The sequence below is a fragment of the Pleurodeles waltl genome, chromosome 9 (assembly GCF_031143425.1).
Source record: "Pleurodeles waltl isolate 20211129_DDA chromosome 9, aPleWal1.hap1.20221129, whole genome shotgun sequence".
NCBI lineage: Eukaryota > Metazoa > Chordata > Amphibia > Caudata > Salamandridae > Pleurodeles > Pleurodeles waltl.
In genome coordinates, this window is record NC_090448.1 from 369708627 (window position 1) to 369725583 (window position 16957).

The 16957-nt window shown below is 42.4% G+C and overlaps 1 protein-coding gene across 4 annotated transcripts in view; it reads right to left on the reverse strand.

The window, feature by feature from the left end:
- The window catches only part of LOC138259312 (cytochrome P450 2B4-like), a 617647-nt gene that overhangs the window by 447487 nt on the left and 153203 nt on the right, over positions 1-16957 (reverse strand). For all 4 annotated transcript variants that reach the window (XM_069206939.1, XM_069206936.1, XM_069206938.1 and 1 more), the window contains one exon: positions 13060-13222. In XM_069206939.1, the coding sequence (XP_069063040.1) occupies positions 13060-13222 (163 nt within the window). The remainder of the gene's footprint in view (positions 1-13059; positions 13223-16957) is intronic.

Here is a 16957-nt window from a genome sequence, read left to right on the forward strand (position 1 = left end):
CTGACGCTATTCTGTACCGGAGCTGGTGTCGCAACTGTACTTACTTGTGCTGTATTTGTGGTTCCCTGATTCTGTGTCGAATTTACAGGACCTGCCGTTGTACTTGGTCTATTATCATCTATGGCATATGGCGGTGGTCGATCATGCAGCAACTGATTAAGGAACTCATCATCATCTGAGTTGTCTGCCTCTGCCAAGGACTTTTCTAGTCTCCTTTTCTTTGCTAGACCCTTACAAGTGGCTTTTCTTCCTTGCGTACTGGCTTCTTGAGTTATTGCCGGGAACATCCTTACTCCATCTATTATCTCCCTTCTCCACATCCTGTGCTCACTATCCCACCTAGCCTCCGCTAGTGTCTTTTCTGCCTTCCTCATTCTCTTCTCAAACTTTTGTTGCCGTTGAGGTATGGCCATCAGCTCCCAAATTGCTAATGCCTCAAACTGTGCTGGTTTCGAAGGCGGCTTTTGCTCATTTAACGCCTTCCGCAAATTCTCTAAGATCATTATATTGGACGATCCGTGCTCCGGAAACGCCAAACACCCATCTTTTTCTGTTAATTTGCACCATTGCTTTAGCCAAAGGCATGGTGCGACTCCCCTCTCCTCCATTACGGCATAAGACGGAGTATCCTCTGGCAGTGTAGGCTCTCCCACACTTGCGGTAATGTACACATCTCCCCTCAAAGCGCTCCTTAGAGCCTTGAAAAACTTCATTTTTGCATCTTTTATTTTGCTTACAATTGACCCACAAATTCTACTCTCGACTTGTCAATGGTTTGTCCTAGTGCACTTTAGAACTCCCCAAATCTCCATCGAAGTTTTCATTCACTCACTTTGACTCAAACTTGATTCGTCAACCACGCCCGATTGACCTATTAAATCGTGCAAATGACAACATAAACCATCAATATACTTCGGAGTCTTAGACCACGCAGGGTCCGTACATCACCAACAACCACGTGGATAATTTTTTAGCACAAAGCGCCACACTCACATGAAGTTCGCCGACTTCCCTACTCTCATACTGCAAAGTACGCCACTCCTACTAAAACATCACCTGGCCTGAAATTCTCACAACCCTCACAATTCACCTGCGGTATGCATAAGCTATGCAAGCGCAAACCCTACGTGACTCACACTATCACTAGAACGCCGAGAACATACCCTACTCACTTCGGCAAGCTCCGAGATATTAGGAAAGTCATTTGGGACTTAGGGGCACATCATCTCTCCAATTTGCATTATCTCAGAATCAATTTTCAAACAATGGTCCCTCGTCCTAGGGCCCCCAAAGGGCCGAAACCGTCCTCTGCTACCAGAACTGGTAACGCGTCCCAGCTTTGATGATTTACTTACAGTGGGACTCATTTTAGGCCAATTAATCTTTTGACCCTGATTGGAACGAGATATCTATTTAGCACTTCAATCAATAGATCAATAATCTAATCAATATCCACAATAACTAATCACTCAAACTAATCAATAATATTTATTTGGAATGAAACACACCATGATCTCTCATCGGTGAATAACCACACAAATTTAGTAAGATTTTAGATATTTATTCCCTATTAGTTACAATCTACTAGCATACTTATTAGTCTCAATATCAATAAGCAAATCGTGAATATTGATTAGAAAATGTCACAATCCAACACAAGTGAGGTACCATTTTTATCAGGAGACTTGGGGGAACAAAGAATAGCAAAACAAGTGTTATTGCCCCTTGTCTTTCTCTACTTTTTTTCCTTCCAAATGTAAGACAGTGTGTAAAAAAGACGTCTACTTGAGAAATGCCCTGTAATTCACATGCTAGTATGGGCACCCCGGAATTCAGAAATGTGCAAATAACCACTGCTTCTCATCACCTTATCTTGGGCCCATTTTGGAAATACAAAGGTTTTCTTGATACCTATTTTTCACTTTTTATATTTGAGCAAATGAATGGCTGTATACCCGGTATAGAATGAAAACCATTGCAAGGTACAGCTCATTTATTGGCTCTGGGTACCTAGGGTTCTTGATGTACCTACAAGCCCTATATATCCCTGCAACTAAAAGAGTCCAGCAGACGTAACGGTATATTGCTTTCAACAATCTGACATCGCAAGAAAAAGTTACAGAGTAAAACGTGGAGAAAAATGGCAGTTTTTTTTCAACTCAATTTCAACATTTTTTTATTGCAGCTGTTATATTCTGTAGGAAACACTTGTAGGATCTATACAAATTACCTCTTGCTAAATTCAGAATTGTATCAACTTTTCAGAAATGTTTAGCTTTCTGGGATCCAGCATTGGTTTCACACCCATTTCTGTTACTAAGTGGAAGGAGACTGAAAGCACAAAAATAGTAAAAATGGGGTATGTCCCAGTAAAATGCCAAAATTGTGTAGAAAAATGGGGGTTTCTGATTCAAGTCTGCCTGTTCCTGAAAGCTGGGAAAATGGTGATCGTAGCACAGTAAGCCCTTTGTTGATGCCATTATCAAGGAAAAAACCACAAGCCTTCTTCTGCAGCCCTTTTCTCCCATTTCTGTATTTTGGATAATTTCTTGGTCTCCTTCAGGGGAACCCACAAAGTCTGGGTACCTCTAGAATCCCTAGGATACTGGGAAAAAAGGATGCAAATTTGGCGTGGGTAGCTTATGTGGACAACAGATATGAGGGCCTAAGCACGAACAGCCCCAAATAACCCAAAAAGGCTTGGCACTTGAGGGGGAAAAGGCCTGGCAGCGAAGGGGTTAATTTGTGCCAGTGGTTTCCGGTGTGGGGCACCGGCACTTACTTTTGAGGGTCTGCACTAATTTTTCTGCCTCAAGCATTTACTGCAAGCAAAAGACAAATACAGTAGAGATGGAAGAAAAGTAAAACGAAAAAGCATCACAAAGGGAGAAAGCAGCTAGAGTCAGCTTGGGCAAGGAGTGGCTGTAAATGGATTAAAGAGGCCAAAGATGGCTTCAGGATTACGCTGCCTCAGTATTCTGTGCTTGTAGATTTAATTGCAGCAGCCGCGTGCTTCACAGTAGAGCTTTGGGCACCAGCACATTTTTATTAACAAATTAAGTACTGCTACTCGCCCATTGAAAGGGGGCTGCTCCCCCCTAAAAATCTACTTCCTGGTTGTCTAAAAGGCTTTCTGCCCCCACCAGGGGGCAGATTGGAAGAAAGTACCTTCAATCTGCCCTCAAAAGGGGACAGGAAAGACCACTGAGGGTGTTTCAGAGAGGTAAGGGCTAGGCCTGATGCTTGGGTGGCCACTCGCACCAATTTACTAAAATCCCTGGTGTCTAGTGGACCTTTCCCGCCCCCCCAGGTCATACTGGAGTTAGCGGGAGGGCAGAAATACTTTGGGGAGGGGGAGCATAAGTCCAATGTGAGGGGGCTGCCCCCTCACAAAATAGTTCTCGGGTTCTAGTGTGTGGATCCCTGTTTCAGGATGGCCAACTTTAGGCAATCCCCAAGCAGGGATCCACTAGGGAGAGGTACCATTAAAAAGGGGAGATTCTTCCCTTTCCAATCAAACTGCCCTCGTCCAAATAGGTACTCGAGGGGCTGAGATATGCCCACGAATACCAATGCAGTGAAAATTAAATGAGCCCAGCTTATTTCTCTTTCACTTTCAATGTAATTATGTCACGTCATGCGTGACGATCATAATTAAACTGTGAGAAAAAATGCCTCTGGCTGCTGGGGAAGTTCATCCCCAGCTCCCAAGGTTAAAATTAGCAAAAGGAAAATCCCCCTGGTATTTAAACCAGAGGGATTTCCTGCCTCCTGTGCACACAAGCACTGTGCTTGATTATTTGCTAGATTTGAAGAGGGTGGGGTAATTTATGCATGCATTTCTTTAAAAGGAGAGATGTACTTGCACTTACATCTAAGGGCATTCTACCATGCCTTGCTCCTGCCATCTCTGTTGGGAGTAAGGTGGAAGGCAGGCTCAAACACTTCCTCATGTCTTCATCTGTCTAAACAACAGTGCGAATAGCCCATGTAGTACTTACCACCCCCAAAAGTGCTTTTTAGAAACACAAAAATAAGAATAAGTGTTTTGTTTAGCATCTTGTGAGGTCATGCCTATAAAATCTCCATCCTTCTTTTAAGGTGGTAACCAGTAATGAGCTACCTAATTGTGGCAGCACGGATTCCCTGCACAGCTTTCTAAGAAGACAGAATTTTTCTTCTAATAAAGAAAATTATGGACAAATAGCATCCGTTAAGGGCACTTAAAGCTTTCATGGACATAGCACCAAAATTCTGGACAGTCCATTACAAATACAGGCAGGTGGTCATCCTACTCACAGCTAGCAACACGATTGTTGCATCCAGGACCAAAGCTCTACTCCCCACCTCCATGAGAGAGGCATTAATAGTGATCCTTTCTAAACCTGTGCTCAAACCCTGTTAGCTTGGCACAGAGCAGTCAGGCCTAACCTTAGATGTAATGTGTAAAGTATTTGTACAACACTTCAAACAGTAGCACAGTGAAAATAACACACAAAAAATACCACACATAGTTAGAAAGATAGATCTTAATTGAATGAACAACAAAAAAGGACCATAATGACCAAAATCCAAATAGTAGAAGTGGAGATATTCATTTTTTAAAGATTAAACTTAGTTATAGTGTCTAAAAGCATAAAGAGCCAGCCAAGCCTATCTAGCCTCACTAGAACAGGTGAAATCCAACAGTTAAGGCTGAGTGCAATGGAGCGAGGTTCGGATACAGCCCCAGACAAGTCCAGCTGAAGTGTTAACTTCTCAAACTTGAGACAAGAGCCCCGTTCGCAAAAAATAAGTTAAACAGAAGCAAGAAGAGCATTGCTGGTGGTGACCCACGGGTGCGGAGAGTGGACCGGGCGCTATAGGCAGGAGGACTGGAGCCTTGCCGATGCTTGCTGTGCAAAGAGCTGAACTTGCTTTGGTTTGTGCTGATTCTTCATGCCAGAGGTGCAGTTCGGATGCGAGTGGGCCCGTTTGAGTCCACAAGTTTAAATTCAGAAGCCACAAACCACTTCCAAGGCGCCTCTTGAGAGTCAGGAGCTTGTTGAAGACGGGTCCAAGAGCTGTGGGGAACACAAAAGGATGATACACAAGAGCATAAGCACAGGACTGAAAGAATTAAGGAGGAAATCTGCCCCAGCAGCTGGTGACAGTCCCTCTGTTGCTCTGGGGTCAGGGTATGGGAGAGATTCACACCCTCCACAGATCCATCCTTTTCTTTGAATGGCAGGAGATCAGGGAGAGGTTCACTCTCCTATTCTTCCTAATCATCTGTCAGCAGTGGCATGGTGACCTCAGACCTCTCATAGTGGGGTTTGAGGCGGTTGAGATGAAGCACCCCTAGGGGGTTCCTGGAGGACTTGATGTCCACCAGTTAGGTCAACTCCCTCTTCCTCTCCACCACTTCATATGGACCAGTCTAGTGATCCTGGAGAACCTTTGGCTCCATCACCCACACCTTATGTCCAGATGGAAATTCCTCAGGTGTAGGCGAACGTTCATACCACTACTTCATAACCTCTGGCTGGCCTCCAACTTCTTTGAAGCTTTCTTTCAAAACTTTGCCATCTGGTTCAGGAGGGTCAACAGCAGACTGAGAGGTTCCCCTGACAGGTTGACAATAAAGAAGTTCAAATGGACTAAAGCCCACTCCCTTCTATGGCACTTCTCTGTAGGCGAAGGGCAAGCATAGTAAGAGGACGTCTCACTTCCACCTCAGGTAGGCCTGCCATCATGCCTTTAAGGGTGTTGCTGAACCATTCAACAAGCCCAATTGTTTGTTGATGGTAGGGTATGGAGAACCTATAAGTAACCCACACTCCTTCCGCATGAACTTCATGAGAAAGACATGAAGTTAGTGCCTTTGTTTGATACCACTTCCTGGGGGAAACCTACTCTGGTGAAAATCCCCATTAGGACCATGGCTACTACAGGTGCAGTAATGGTCCTCAGAGTGATAGCCTCTGGGTACCTAATAGCATGATCTACCAAGACTAGCATAAACCTATTGCCGAAGGATGTCTTGGGATCCACTAGTCCTATAATGTCAATTCCCACCTTATGTGCCAAGCATGGAAGTCAGGGGAGCTTTAAGCTTTTTCACGGTCTTCTCACTAGCCTGGCAGTTGAGACAGGTCCTACCAAATGTATCAGAGGCTGTCCTCATCTGGGGCCAACAGAAGTGGGGGAGAAGCCAGCCTGACAAAGGTCTTGTTCTGCCCGAGATGCCCTGCCAAGGGTATCTCATGAGCCAGCCCCAATAGGAAGGCTGCATAGAACTGGGGAACTACCAACACACATGTTGCCCCATGCTGAGGAACTTTGGGCTGACTATATAGGAGGTAATTTTCCCAGCATATGATGTGTCACCAGCGGCCTAGGCTTCAGCTTGCTGCCTCAGGCCCTCTAGGGTTGAGCACTCCTTCAGTACCTTGCAGAATTCCTCCCACATAGGCCCCACTGCAACTTGACATCCAGTAACCTCAGGCAGGGCACCAAGGGAGGCAATGGTCTCCCCAATGGGCTCTGGGCAGCCTCCCCCAGCGCCCCATCCACCTGGGCTGGGGGACATTCGGTGGCTGGGTTCCCATGCCCCTTGCCTTTCCCTTTCCTGGCAACTACCTGGTGTGAGCCTGTGTTCATCCCCCTGTGTCTAACAAACTACCCATGAAGCCATGGTCTGCGCGACCTGTGTTACTACTGAAAGTCAAGTGCTGAAGAGTGACTTGGCCCATTTGCTCGAGATTTATAGTAGGTTGGGCTCCAGGACATAAGGAGTAAAAGGCCTCAACCCCCATGGTTGGACCCAATAGCTCCTGCTTGCTCAGTGACCCTCTGAAAGCGGTTCTGAGATTTGGTAACTAACGAGTTTAAGCACCCAAGAAAGGGAGGGAATTGGAAAAAATATCTTATGAACATCAATCAAATAGATATATTTCACATTCCTTTTAAATGTGTCTAATAAGAACATGTTGCTCTAGCTCCAGAAATTTGGAATTAAATTAAGGAGTTAAATTGTTACATTTTAAGAAGTGACAATTTCTGTAAAATGCAATTTTACTTGAAATGGCTAATTTATCCCACAGTTTTTTAAATGAGATACACTCTAAGGTCCATATTTATACTTTTTGTCGCGCCGCATTTGCATAGTTGTTTTTACCCAAAATCAGCGCAAACTTACAAAATACAATTGTATTTTGTAAGTTTGTGTCACTTTTGCGTCACAAAATTCCGCAAATGCAGAGCTAAAAAAGTATAAATTAGAGGTAATGAATCAGTCCCATATTATATGGCGTTACCCAATTTTAGATCATTTTTGGTGTTCAGTATCTGAGTATCTAGAACAACACCTACAGAACAAAATTCCTCGTAAATCCAATATAACTAAGTTACTCTCCTTCCAGGGTGATATTTTTGAGGTAATATATATTGCTCTAAACCTTAATGCTTGTTCCGCAATCGTTATTATTTCAAAACTGGGGAACTAAAAAATCCCTTCCTTCACAGATTGGATAACAAAAATACATTGAGTTAAACAACGTGAAAAGATGTATGCTAAACAGTCTGGTGCAAGCCAAAAATATCTTAAACTTTGGGATCAATAAATCTATATGAACTAATAGCACAATGCGCTTTTGTATTTCAAAGGTTTGTGTGGTTTGCTGTGTGCCTGTACATATATAATGACATTGTTAAAAATTGTGCAATCTTTAAAAAATAAACATTTGTTTTTCTTATCAACGAAGTTTTAAATTGTACCTTCAAATAGAAAAGAAAAAAAATAATATTTGACATCACTTTCGCAGAAGGCAATATTAGTTCCAAGGCATCCCTGACCTTCCAAACAATTCTTTTTAAAGAAAAGTTCTCCTCCGAAGCAGTGCCAGAGAGGTAGGAAATGCTCTCTTCTAAAAAGGTGTCTAAGCTACTGATTAATTTCAAATCCAGATAAAGACAGGTAATCATATGTAAGGCTCTCAATTATCCGTTTTGACTGATTTTCATAGATAAATACAGGGAGGAAACAATGTGGTTCCTGTCAGTATTTTTAAAAGAGGAAAAATACAGAAAATTGTGCTTCTTGTGAGCGACTTTGAATGCTATTCTTCATTAATTCCAGGCCAACAGCTGAGCACCTAACAACATGGGGAGTTAACTCATAGGATGAGATTTCCCTAAATACAAACATATGTTGCCGTATATTTGCACATAATGCTAATATTTGCCTATGTATGTAGCGTTTTGTTATATTTGGACGCTTAATTTGCTGAAACACGACGGGTATCAAATTATGAAAGCATGTTTATCAGTTAAGTAAATGTGGAAATATATTATTTTACAAATCCTTTTATTCTCAAAATACAAAATAATTATGGATAAATACCAAATAGATAGCCACAAAAATATAGATAACTACAGACGGAAATGGTGTTGGGGAAACAGGCGAATGAAGTGAGTAAAACCAGAACATAAGCTTCTGTGATACACAGATTTAGAAAGCAAGATTATACTTCGTATATGTTGTGGCATAATAAATATGACCCTCCCTTCTCATAAGTGTGCAGGTGTCTGTTAGAATATATGTATTTATGGTTCAGTGATATTTCCTTAAAACTGTTCATCATTAGAAGGATGAAACCTCGGAGATTGAAGGCAGCCACAACAGACTTGTGCTGTCTCTGAGTGTAAAAACTAAAACCCTGATTCATACTTTTTGGTGCAAAACTGCACTAACGCAGTTTTGCACCAAAAAGTTTAGCACCGGCTTGCACCATTTCTGTGCACCAGCCAGGCACCATATTTATGGAATGGTGCAAGCCAGTGCAATGTGTGGGCTAGCGAAAAAAAAATGATGGTAGTCTGGTGGGGCTGGAGCTATGGAAGAAGGGGGTTTTGCACCAAACAAATGACGTAAGGCAGGTTAGAGTAAAAAAAAAAAAGACTCTAACCTGCTGTGGCTGTTGGTATAGCGATAGGTAGTAATGAGACACTCCTGTGGGTGATTGAGTATACGTGATTTTATTGTGATTTACTGATGCCTTTGTAACAGTCACTGTCTGTGGTCATTATGTTTTGGTGATCTCCTTTTGTTCTCTTCTTCCTCAGGGTTCCCGGCAGCTGATGGTGGTTCCCTGGCAGTGATATCGTCAGGTAGACCGGAAAAAGGAACGAAAGGTAGGTAAGTGGTGTGTCTGGGGACTGGTTTGTGTGATTTATTGTGTGGAGAGGGTGTAGAGAGGGACAGAGAGGGAGGGAGAGAGAGAGAGAGAGAGAGAGAGAGAGAGAGAGAGAGAGAGATGGGGGTGTGAGTGGTGGTGATTTGTGTGCAATACTCCACTCCAAGGGAAAGATAAAGAAAATAGAAAAGGATGGGTATGGGTTATAGGGCCCCGTTCCTGCACCTCTGTGGATTCAAACCCCTCTTTCCAACAATAGAACCACTCTGGTTCTGTGTTCAATGGTTAGTGCTTCCCTTGTGCTGGTACCTTTTCCCTTCCCAAACTCCCCTCCCAACCTCCCTCTACTCTCCTCCTCCACCCTCCTCCCTTCCCACTATAGACCGTATTCTATCCCTTAAGCAGGACCGTACCTGCTGTAGCCACGCTCCTCCAGGGACGTGGCAGAGTTCTTGCTTTTTGGGACCTTCTTGTCCCTCCTTGGGGTTGCCTCGGGAAGTCAATGGACCACGGTTAACTGGTTCTCCTTCTTCGATGTCGGAGTTGCTCTCCTTTGCGTCCTCCTCGATTTCGCCTTCCTCGGGTCTCTCGGCGTCTCTCCTTTCCGCATCTTCTCTTTCCTCTGCGCGCTGCACAAGTTGTCCGTCTTTTCTTTTTAGGTTTTCGGGAACCCGGAAATCCGGGTTCCCGGCTTCCACGGCGTCGTTCCCTGTGGGACCCCCGGGGCACTTCTCGGACCTAGAATTGGCGTAGTATGTAGCCGGGATTTCTGACACCCATCCTCTGTAGTCCCTCTGGTGTTGTGGGGGTGTCCCTGGGGACGGCACTTGTGGGCGTACTCCATGTTGTTCCTCCATGGAAATAGGCCCACAGGTCCCCTAACACCTGCCCTGACCCAGGCATTAAAAAACCTTGCTTTGCACCCTTTTTTGACCCCTCCTCCCACCATTTTTGCACTGAAATATAAATATGGCGTTAAGGCCATAGAATCATTTTCTGCACGGGAACGCCTAGCTTGCATCTCATCATGGCAAGGTAGGTTTCCACTTTCAAAAAATGACTTTAACTCCATAAATTTGGCGCTAGGCAGGTCTAGCGCCAAAGTATAAATATAGAGTTAGTTTTGCACCAAATTAGAGTTTTAAAAAAATGACGCTAATTCGGTGCAAACAGAGTATAAATATGCTCCTAAGTTGTGCTGCCTCTTCAACACTTTGTCTACAAACTGACTTGCACTGCCCTCGTAGGCATAAATCAACTATTTATGTGTCTGCCTACAGACCCTACGGCAGGGAACACTTGGGAGACTTGACAAGCTTCGCTCACTATTTTGGATTTACATCTATTTAAACCCCACCCTGGACTTCTCAATGCTTTGCTTTCAGATTCAAGGGACAATGGGACACTTTGTCGTGTGACTGCTGGCAGCAGTGGAAACCTTCTGGCACCTTGTGGACAGGTGCATTCAGGAAGATATTGAGAGGGTACAGAGGGATCTCCGCCCTCGAGTATGGAGTTGCACTCTGGAAAGGACGTCGCCTGCCGAGGTCAAAGGTCAGGTATGTGCCAATTTACTTAGCATGTAGGTTGTTCCTTAAAGGATTAGCAACACCTATTAGACTAGACTGTTTAAGATCCTGGCGTTAAGGTTTGAGAGCAGTTCAATACTTAATGAAAGTGTTATCAATTTCCAAGTCTTACAAAAAAACACCTAACTCTTGGGTTTGCATACTTGAGGAACTTAGTTAGCTCCATAACTGTCGAGTTTATAGTTTCTGTGTTTTGCGTATGTGAGGCTGCTTAGAAAACAAGCATTTGCAATGCAATGGGTCTCGCATTTGCTTGACTTAGAGCTATTAGCGTTGTCAAGTCCTAAGTGGACTTTTCTTGCCACATAAATTAAAAATGAAAAGTAATACAGTTGTACATGGGTGAGCCAGTTCAAAACGCCATGAGCCTGAAGGAGCACACAAAAGGAAACAGAAGTTAATTTGAAGTCAAATGTATCACCAGTTATGCAATTATCTATCCAGCAGAGTAGATGTCATGCAAAGCGCTCAACTACTGCCCAGCGAGATAGCGCTGCATAAGAAATAAAAAGAAAAAGTAGTCCAGAAGCCATGCGGAAAACATGGAGCCTTGTATGTTTTCAGTAGTTGGCTTGTGCGCTCAAGGAGGGCTAAACACCAGAAAAGGCATAACATATGCATGCCTTTCTCAAATGAAATCAAGCGATTTTTTTAAAAGGCAAGCCAACAAACCAACTAAACTGATGAGCGTGCGATCGGAGTGGTTAAAAGCCTACAGAGAGATTACGGCAGGCTAGAGCGCTTGAGCGCTCGACCCTAAAAAGGAGCTTATGTAGGTGAATATAACAGTAAAACTTGGTATATGAGAGATGCGAATACTAACACTGATATTGACTGATGTGAATACTGATATTCCTATGGTTGGATATGAATATTGCATATATTCTTTGTAAACAATCATATTAAAACCTCTGAGTAGTAGTTCAAAAACTGTTGAATGCACCCACTCTAACTCTTGTGACTCCAGATAAGCCTGGGATTTTGAGGAACAAACCTTAGTGAAACCTTGGTAACAACAGGACGTCTCTATAAAGTTAAATGGTAACTTATTAGCACTTGGGAAGACCCAGAGATTTATCTAGGGAAGGCAATGAGAATTACAGAATGCAACTTTCAATTAGTAATAGCAGGAGTCTTTCTGCACAAGCGGACATACACTTTGTCTCCTCACTATTTTTTTCACTGTTTTAGTTTTTTGTTTATTCCCAAATCCCCTTCCCTGGAAGCCCTCCTCTATCAAGATATACTTGGTAATCAGCTTGGCAGTTGAATGCTGAAGAGGGATCATAGGTCCATGCTTTCTCTGCCTCTTAGTAGGGGGAAGACCATTTTCAAAATTGCAAAGGCAGTAGGAGGCGATCACTTCCAACCAACCATCCTCTATCTGGCCGTGGTCTTATCATCCATAGGCAAGGCAGCTTAATCTGAGCCAAAAATCTATAAATGGGCAAACCTTTGGGACCCAACCCCATTGGGAAGTAGCTCAGAGTTTCCCAGAGGAAAAGATCCAGCACATCCAGCCGGAAGGGCTCAATGGGTTGGGGGCTGTCCAAGGGAACTTGTCCTGGGCTTCTCAGGTGCCAGCTTTTCTTCCAAAATCGAGAAAGCGTCCAGCATTGGTGAACGAGCTTTCTGACAGATTCTGAATTGTCCAGGGAATGGTATGCTGTATAGTGTACTTTGTGGGACAATCTGTTACAAAAATGTTCCCTAGAAGGTAACTTACGTCTTGGGCAGGGAGTCCTCTTGAGGGTTATACAAAAATAACTTGACCTCTGGTGCTGTGATGGCTTTTGAGTGCATAGAGGCACAAGAGGAGCTGTAGTGTCATGTCCCGACTGCAGACACAATATTTATCCTTTGTAGGAAACTAAAAGAGCCAGTTTCTTGCTGCACCGTCTGCAAGACTTAAAGCATGTGTTCTCCTGAGAAGACATTTCATCTAGTCACCATTGAAAGATTTGATTTTATAAGTGAGATGCTTCAAGAGGGCTACTGACCTGGTCAATGAGTGACAGAAATTCTGAAACTTATTTCAGTGCGCCGATGGGTGCCTAATGTACCCCTACTGATGTCATACCCAGAAGCAAAGTAACAGCTGGTGCCATATGCTGACAAAAGTTGGTGCTGTACAGCCATTGCTGGATTTTCCAGACCAGTCTGTGGCCTGGAAGAAGTATTCAAAGTCAGAAATCAGCGACAAAACATATCCTTCAGAATCTGTTTTTAGAAGAAGCCACATTATTGTCATAATACCTCCTCCAGCACTGTTATGATATTTTCATAGCACTTACCATAGCTCCCAATCACTTTTTCATCTGATTTTATAGTATGACGTCCACTGAACTCTTCTGCATGATTCACAAGTGCATCTTTCACCGTGCCATAGCCGCAAAGAACAACAACTGGTGCAGACCCCATCCAGACAGTGAACACTGAGCCATACTCCTTACTGAGCTAAGAAAGAAGTTATGCTTAGTTTATTATTGAAAGAAATTACACAAATGTTATTGTTATTGTTTAAGATAAAACAAAGTTTAACACTATATTAATTAAACTATGTACACTTTTTTTAATAGAAATTTCCATTGACAACATCACCTCCCAGTAGAGGATACTGTAAGCTACACCAACCCTATACTGTAGGGCAACCAAAGACAAACACACAATTCTTCCATGAGGTTCTAGCAGGAATTTAGACTTGTGGCATCCATGGTATATGTAAACGATAATGGTAAATGTACAAGTCCTAAGACTTAGCTTCCTGAGCCATCTAATCAGCAGCTCCGAAAGCCTACCGTTTTTTAAAAATTATTCTTGTTGTACAAAGGTAAATGCGCTCAATAGATTCTTCTACAAATCCCCCTGACTCCTCAGCTTGTAAATCTATCGAAATTGCGCTGTGGGAGCTTGTTTCAAAAACCTTTAAATTATGTACCCTTAGATTAGCAATGTCCATCGACAACACCACCACTTAGTGGATGATACTGTAAACTATACCAAACCTAGTTAATACCCACCACAAAGTTTCTCTTTCCTTTCCAATAAATGTTATACAGGGGCTTTATAGCAAGTAACGCCTGACATTCATAGTACATAATTGCCGAAGACAATTAGAGACTGGGGCCACTGGCTGCAACAAGGATACACTAGGCACTATACGCATAACTGCCCATAGCACTGTCATATATCACTGTTGAAGTTATGTGATTATGATTTATGTGATTATGACTTATTATATTTCAGCCAAAGTATAACTGTATATGTCCCTCTATAGGTGAGGGAATGTGGTGTATATGGCACTATTGATACTTGCTTGCAAACTTACATTGTTAAAAATCAATAAAAAATTAATTGGAAAAAACTATACCAAACCTATTATGTAGAGTAACCAAAGACAAGCACACAACTCACCCATGACATACTAACAGGGATATATAGTACATGAAGTTATCAGAAAACTGAACTCTCTTAGCCATCTGATCAACAGATCAGAAAAAGGTCTTTTAAGTTATTCTTGCTGTACGGAGGTAAAGGAGCTCCAAAGAATCTTCCACAAGGCTTCCCGACTTCTCTTTTTGTAAATGCCTAGATATATCATTGTGGGAGTTTGTCTGAAGGATATTAAAATCTAACTACTGTCCTACTCCTGCTAGATAATTCAGTCTATTAGCAGGCTCGAGTTCCAATCCAACTTCTGTAACCCATATGAAAACTGTAACTGTGTTGAATGATAAAAGTAGGGGAGTTAGATGTTAGAGGTTTAACGTGCAGTATCTCAGCTTCAATAATGCTCACTTACTGAGATTTAGAGATAAGAGTCAGGGCTTTCTTGAGGTGTTCCTTGATACACCTCATTGTATTTCCACCTGTACTTTGCTGGTGTAGTATATCCAAATTTGACAGTCAGAAAATATACAAAATATGGAAAATTACTGTAATATCCGGCACCATATTGCTTTACCTCTTGCCAACCTGCTTACTAATATTAAAAAAAGACTGCATAGGCCATTTTGCTAACAATGTATTTAGCCTCACTTTCATGCTTGTCATTGCTAAGCGAGTATTCTTGATCAAGGAAGCTCAACGTCTGGAAGTTACCTTCTTGTATCTCTTCTCAAGGTCTTTTGTACACTTCTCATGAGAAAGCTGTACACCTGTAGTACTCTAGAAGTTTTGGTTTCTTTCAGGTGTATTCTGTTTCAAGTGTGTATGAAGCAATTCTATGAAAAGTCCATGTAAACGAGGGGCAATTAGCATTACGTGGGGCAACAAATGGACTGCACGCCACTCAAAGATTCTAAGTGCCAAAGGTAAGAAATAGATTTTCCCGGGGACCTATAGTTATATGTTATGAAACGCAGAGTCTCTGTATGTTTCATTCTTTAAATTTTTAGGAGCAGTTGGGAGGGAGTTTTGTAAGAGTATGAATGCAATTCATGGTATAGAGCAAGTGGGCTCTAGAAATACTCCATCAAGGGGAAGATAGGTAGGAGCGCCATGACCCGAGGGCAGATTCTTTAAGAGTGAATGCATGCAACAAAAGAGGCTCATTGACCTACCTGCAGTGAGACAGTCACAAGATTCACTGCTGAGACCAGAGAATTCTGAAAGCAAGGTGGCCAGTGTGCGTGATTTCCCTCCATGAGCACAGTTCGAGTGATAACTGTAAGGTCCTTCCTTTTCAATCTCCCTACAACCGTACCTCATTCCAAGGGGTAAGCTGCAGTTATCTTCATGCGCTCCTAAGAGTGTGTGTGAAAGAGAACTGCAGATGGGGGGAAGAAAATCTAAATTAGGATAGCTTCTGGCAAAAGGGACCTATCCCCATGTTATGTGTCACCAGTATGGGAAAAGCATGTGAGATATGTAAAACAGTGGGTTTCACTCACTAGCAAAGCTGGAAAGCAGTTTTTTCCCGTAGAAGGCACCTTTGATTTAGAGTGGTTAAACAACACAAGATGGATGAAAGATCCAAAGAGTAACATAGAAACAGCACAATAGGCCATTTTCATAAATTTGTTTGAGGAAGTGAACAAATGAAAACATGTGTCACAAGTGTGTGGTATAAAGTAAACCAACAAGAGACCCCAATATAAAACTAGCCACTTGAGGTACAGGGTTAGGGTTTGAGCACCTACTAACCCATCTCTTCTTTATCCCAACAAATTAGTCCAAGCAAGATGGTAAACAAGAGGAGGATGTTCCAGATGCTTTGAGTTTTCTATTGTCGGCTGTTAGAAAATGGGTAATTAGTTGTGTGGTCTGCACAAGTAATGGGTCCACATTTGTCCTCGACTGGAAACTAAAATCCCCATTGTAGCGCTTGACTCTCACAGGGTAGTGAAGCAGAGCAGTCCAAGGCCTACTCAGGGGAGGTGGTATGAGCTAGTAATCACCATTCACAGGTACACAAGAATAACACTCAATAAATGATTGTCCAGTCTTTTTTTTTTGGAAAAGGAAAAAGAAAATTTATTACACAGACACACTACACAATACTATGCAACAATTTACAAATGTACACAAGCTGATAGAAATACTTTTAGGTGGCATTGCATAATCATGCTCGTCTCACCCAAAGGGAGAGTTAGACCAACCAACCACATGTCAAACCCATTCACTTGTATTAAAATGTAATATCGGAGTATAACCTGGGGTCAGAATACTTAATACTGGCAATAAAGAATATCTACTTTGATCATGAGTGGTTATAAGCCTCATTATTCAAACAAAGCATTTACAAGACTATGTTATAGGAATGTTTAACTGGTTTGTGCTATCATGATAACTATTAGTATGAAATATGCAATTTAATTACATCTCCTAAAAGTCAACACTTTTATAAATACATCCCTTATGCAATTATAGACCATCACCACAGAGAGGGTGCTTGCAACCTATATCAGAATCACATTTTATCTACAATACTGCATTTTTTACATAGTCCTTAAAGAACATCAATCTTGCAAAAACATGAATGTGTAACCTCAACATTTCACCCCTTAAGGGAGTCTCTACATATGAAAAATCACATGGTCCCACATGCTCTCTTCAAAGCCCACAACACTGTAGCCATACATCTTGCTCCTAGAGAGCACAGCACTCCCAGTTGCAGACCAAAAGCTCCAGCCTGGGGAATGCTTTAAACAACATCAAAACCATTGAGAGGTTATCATTTACAAGTCCCAC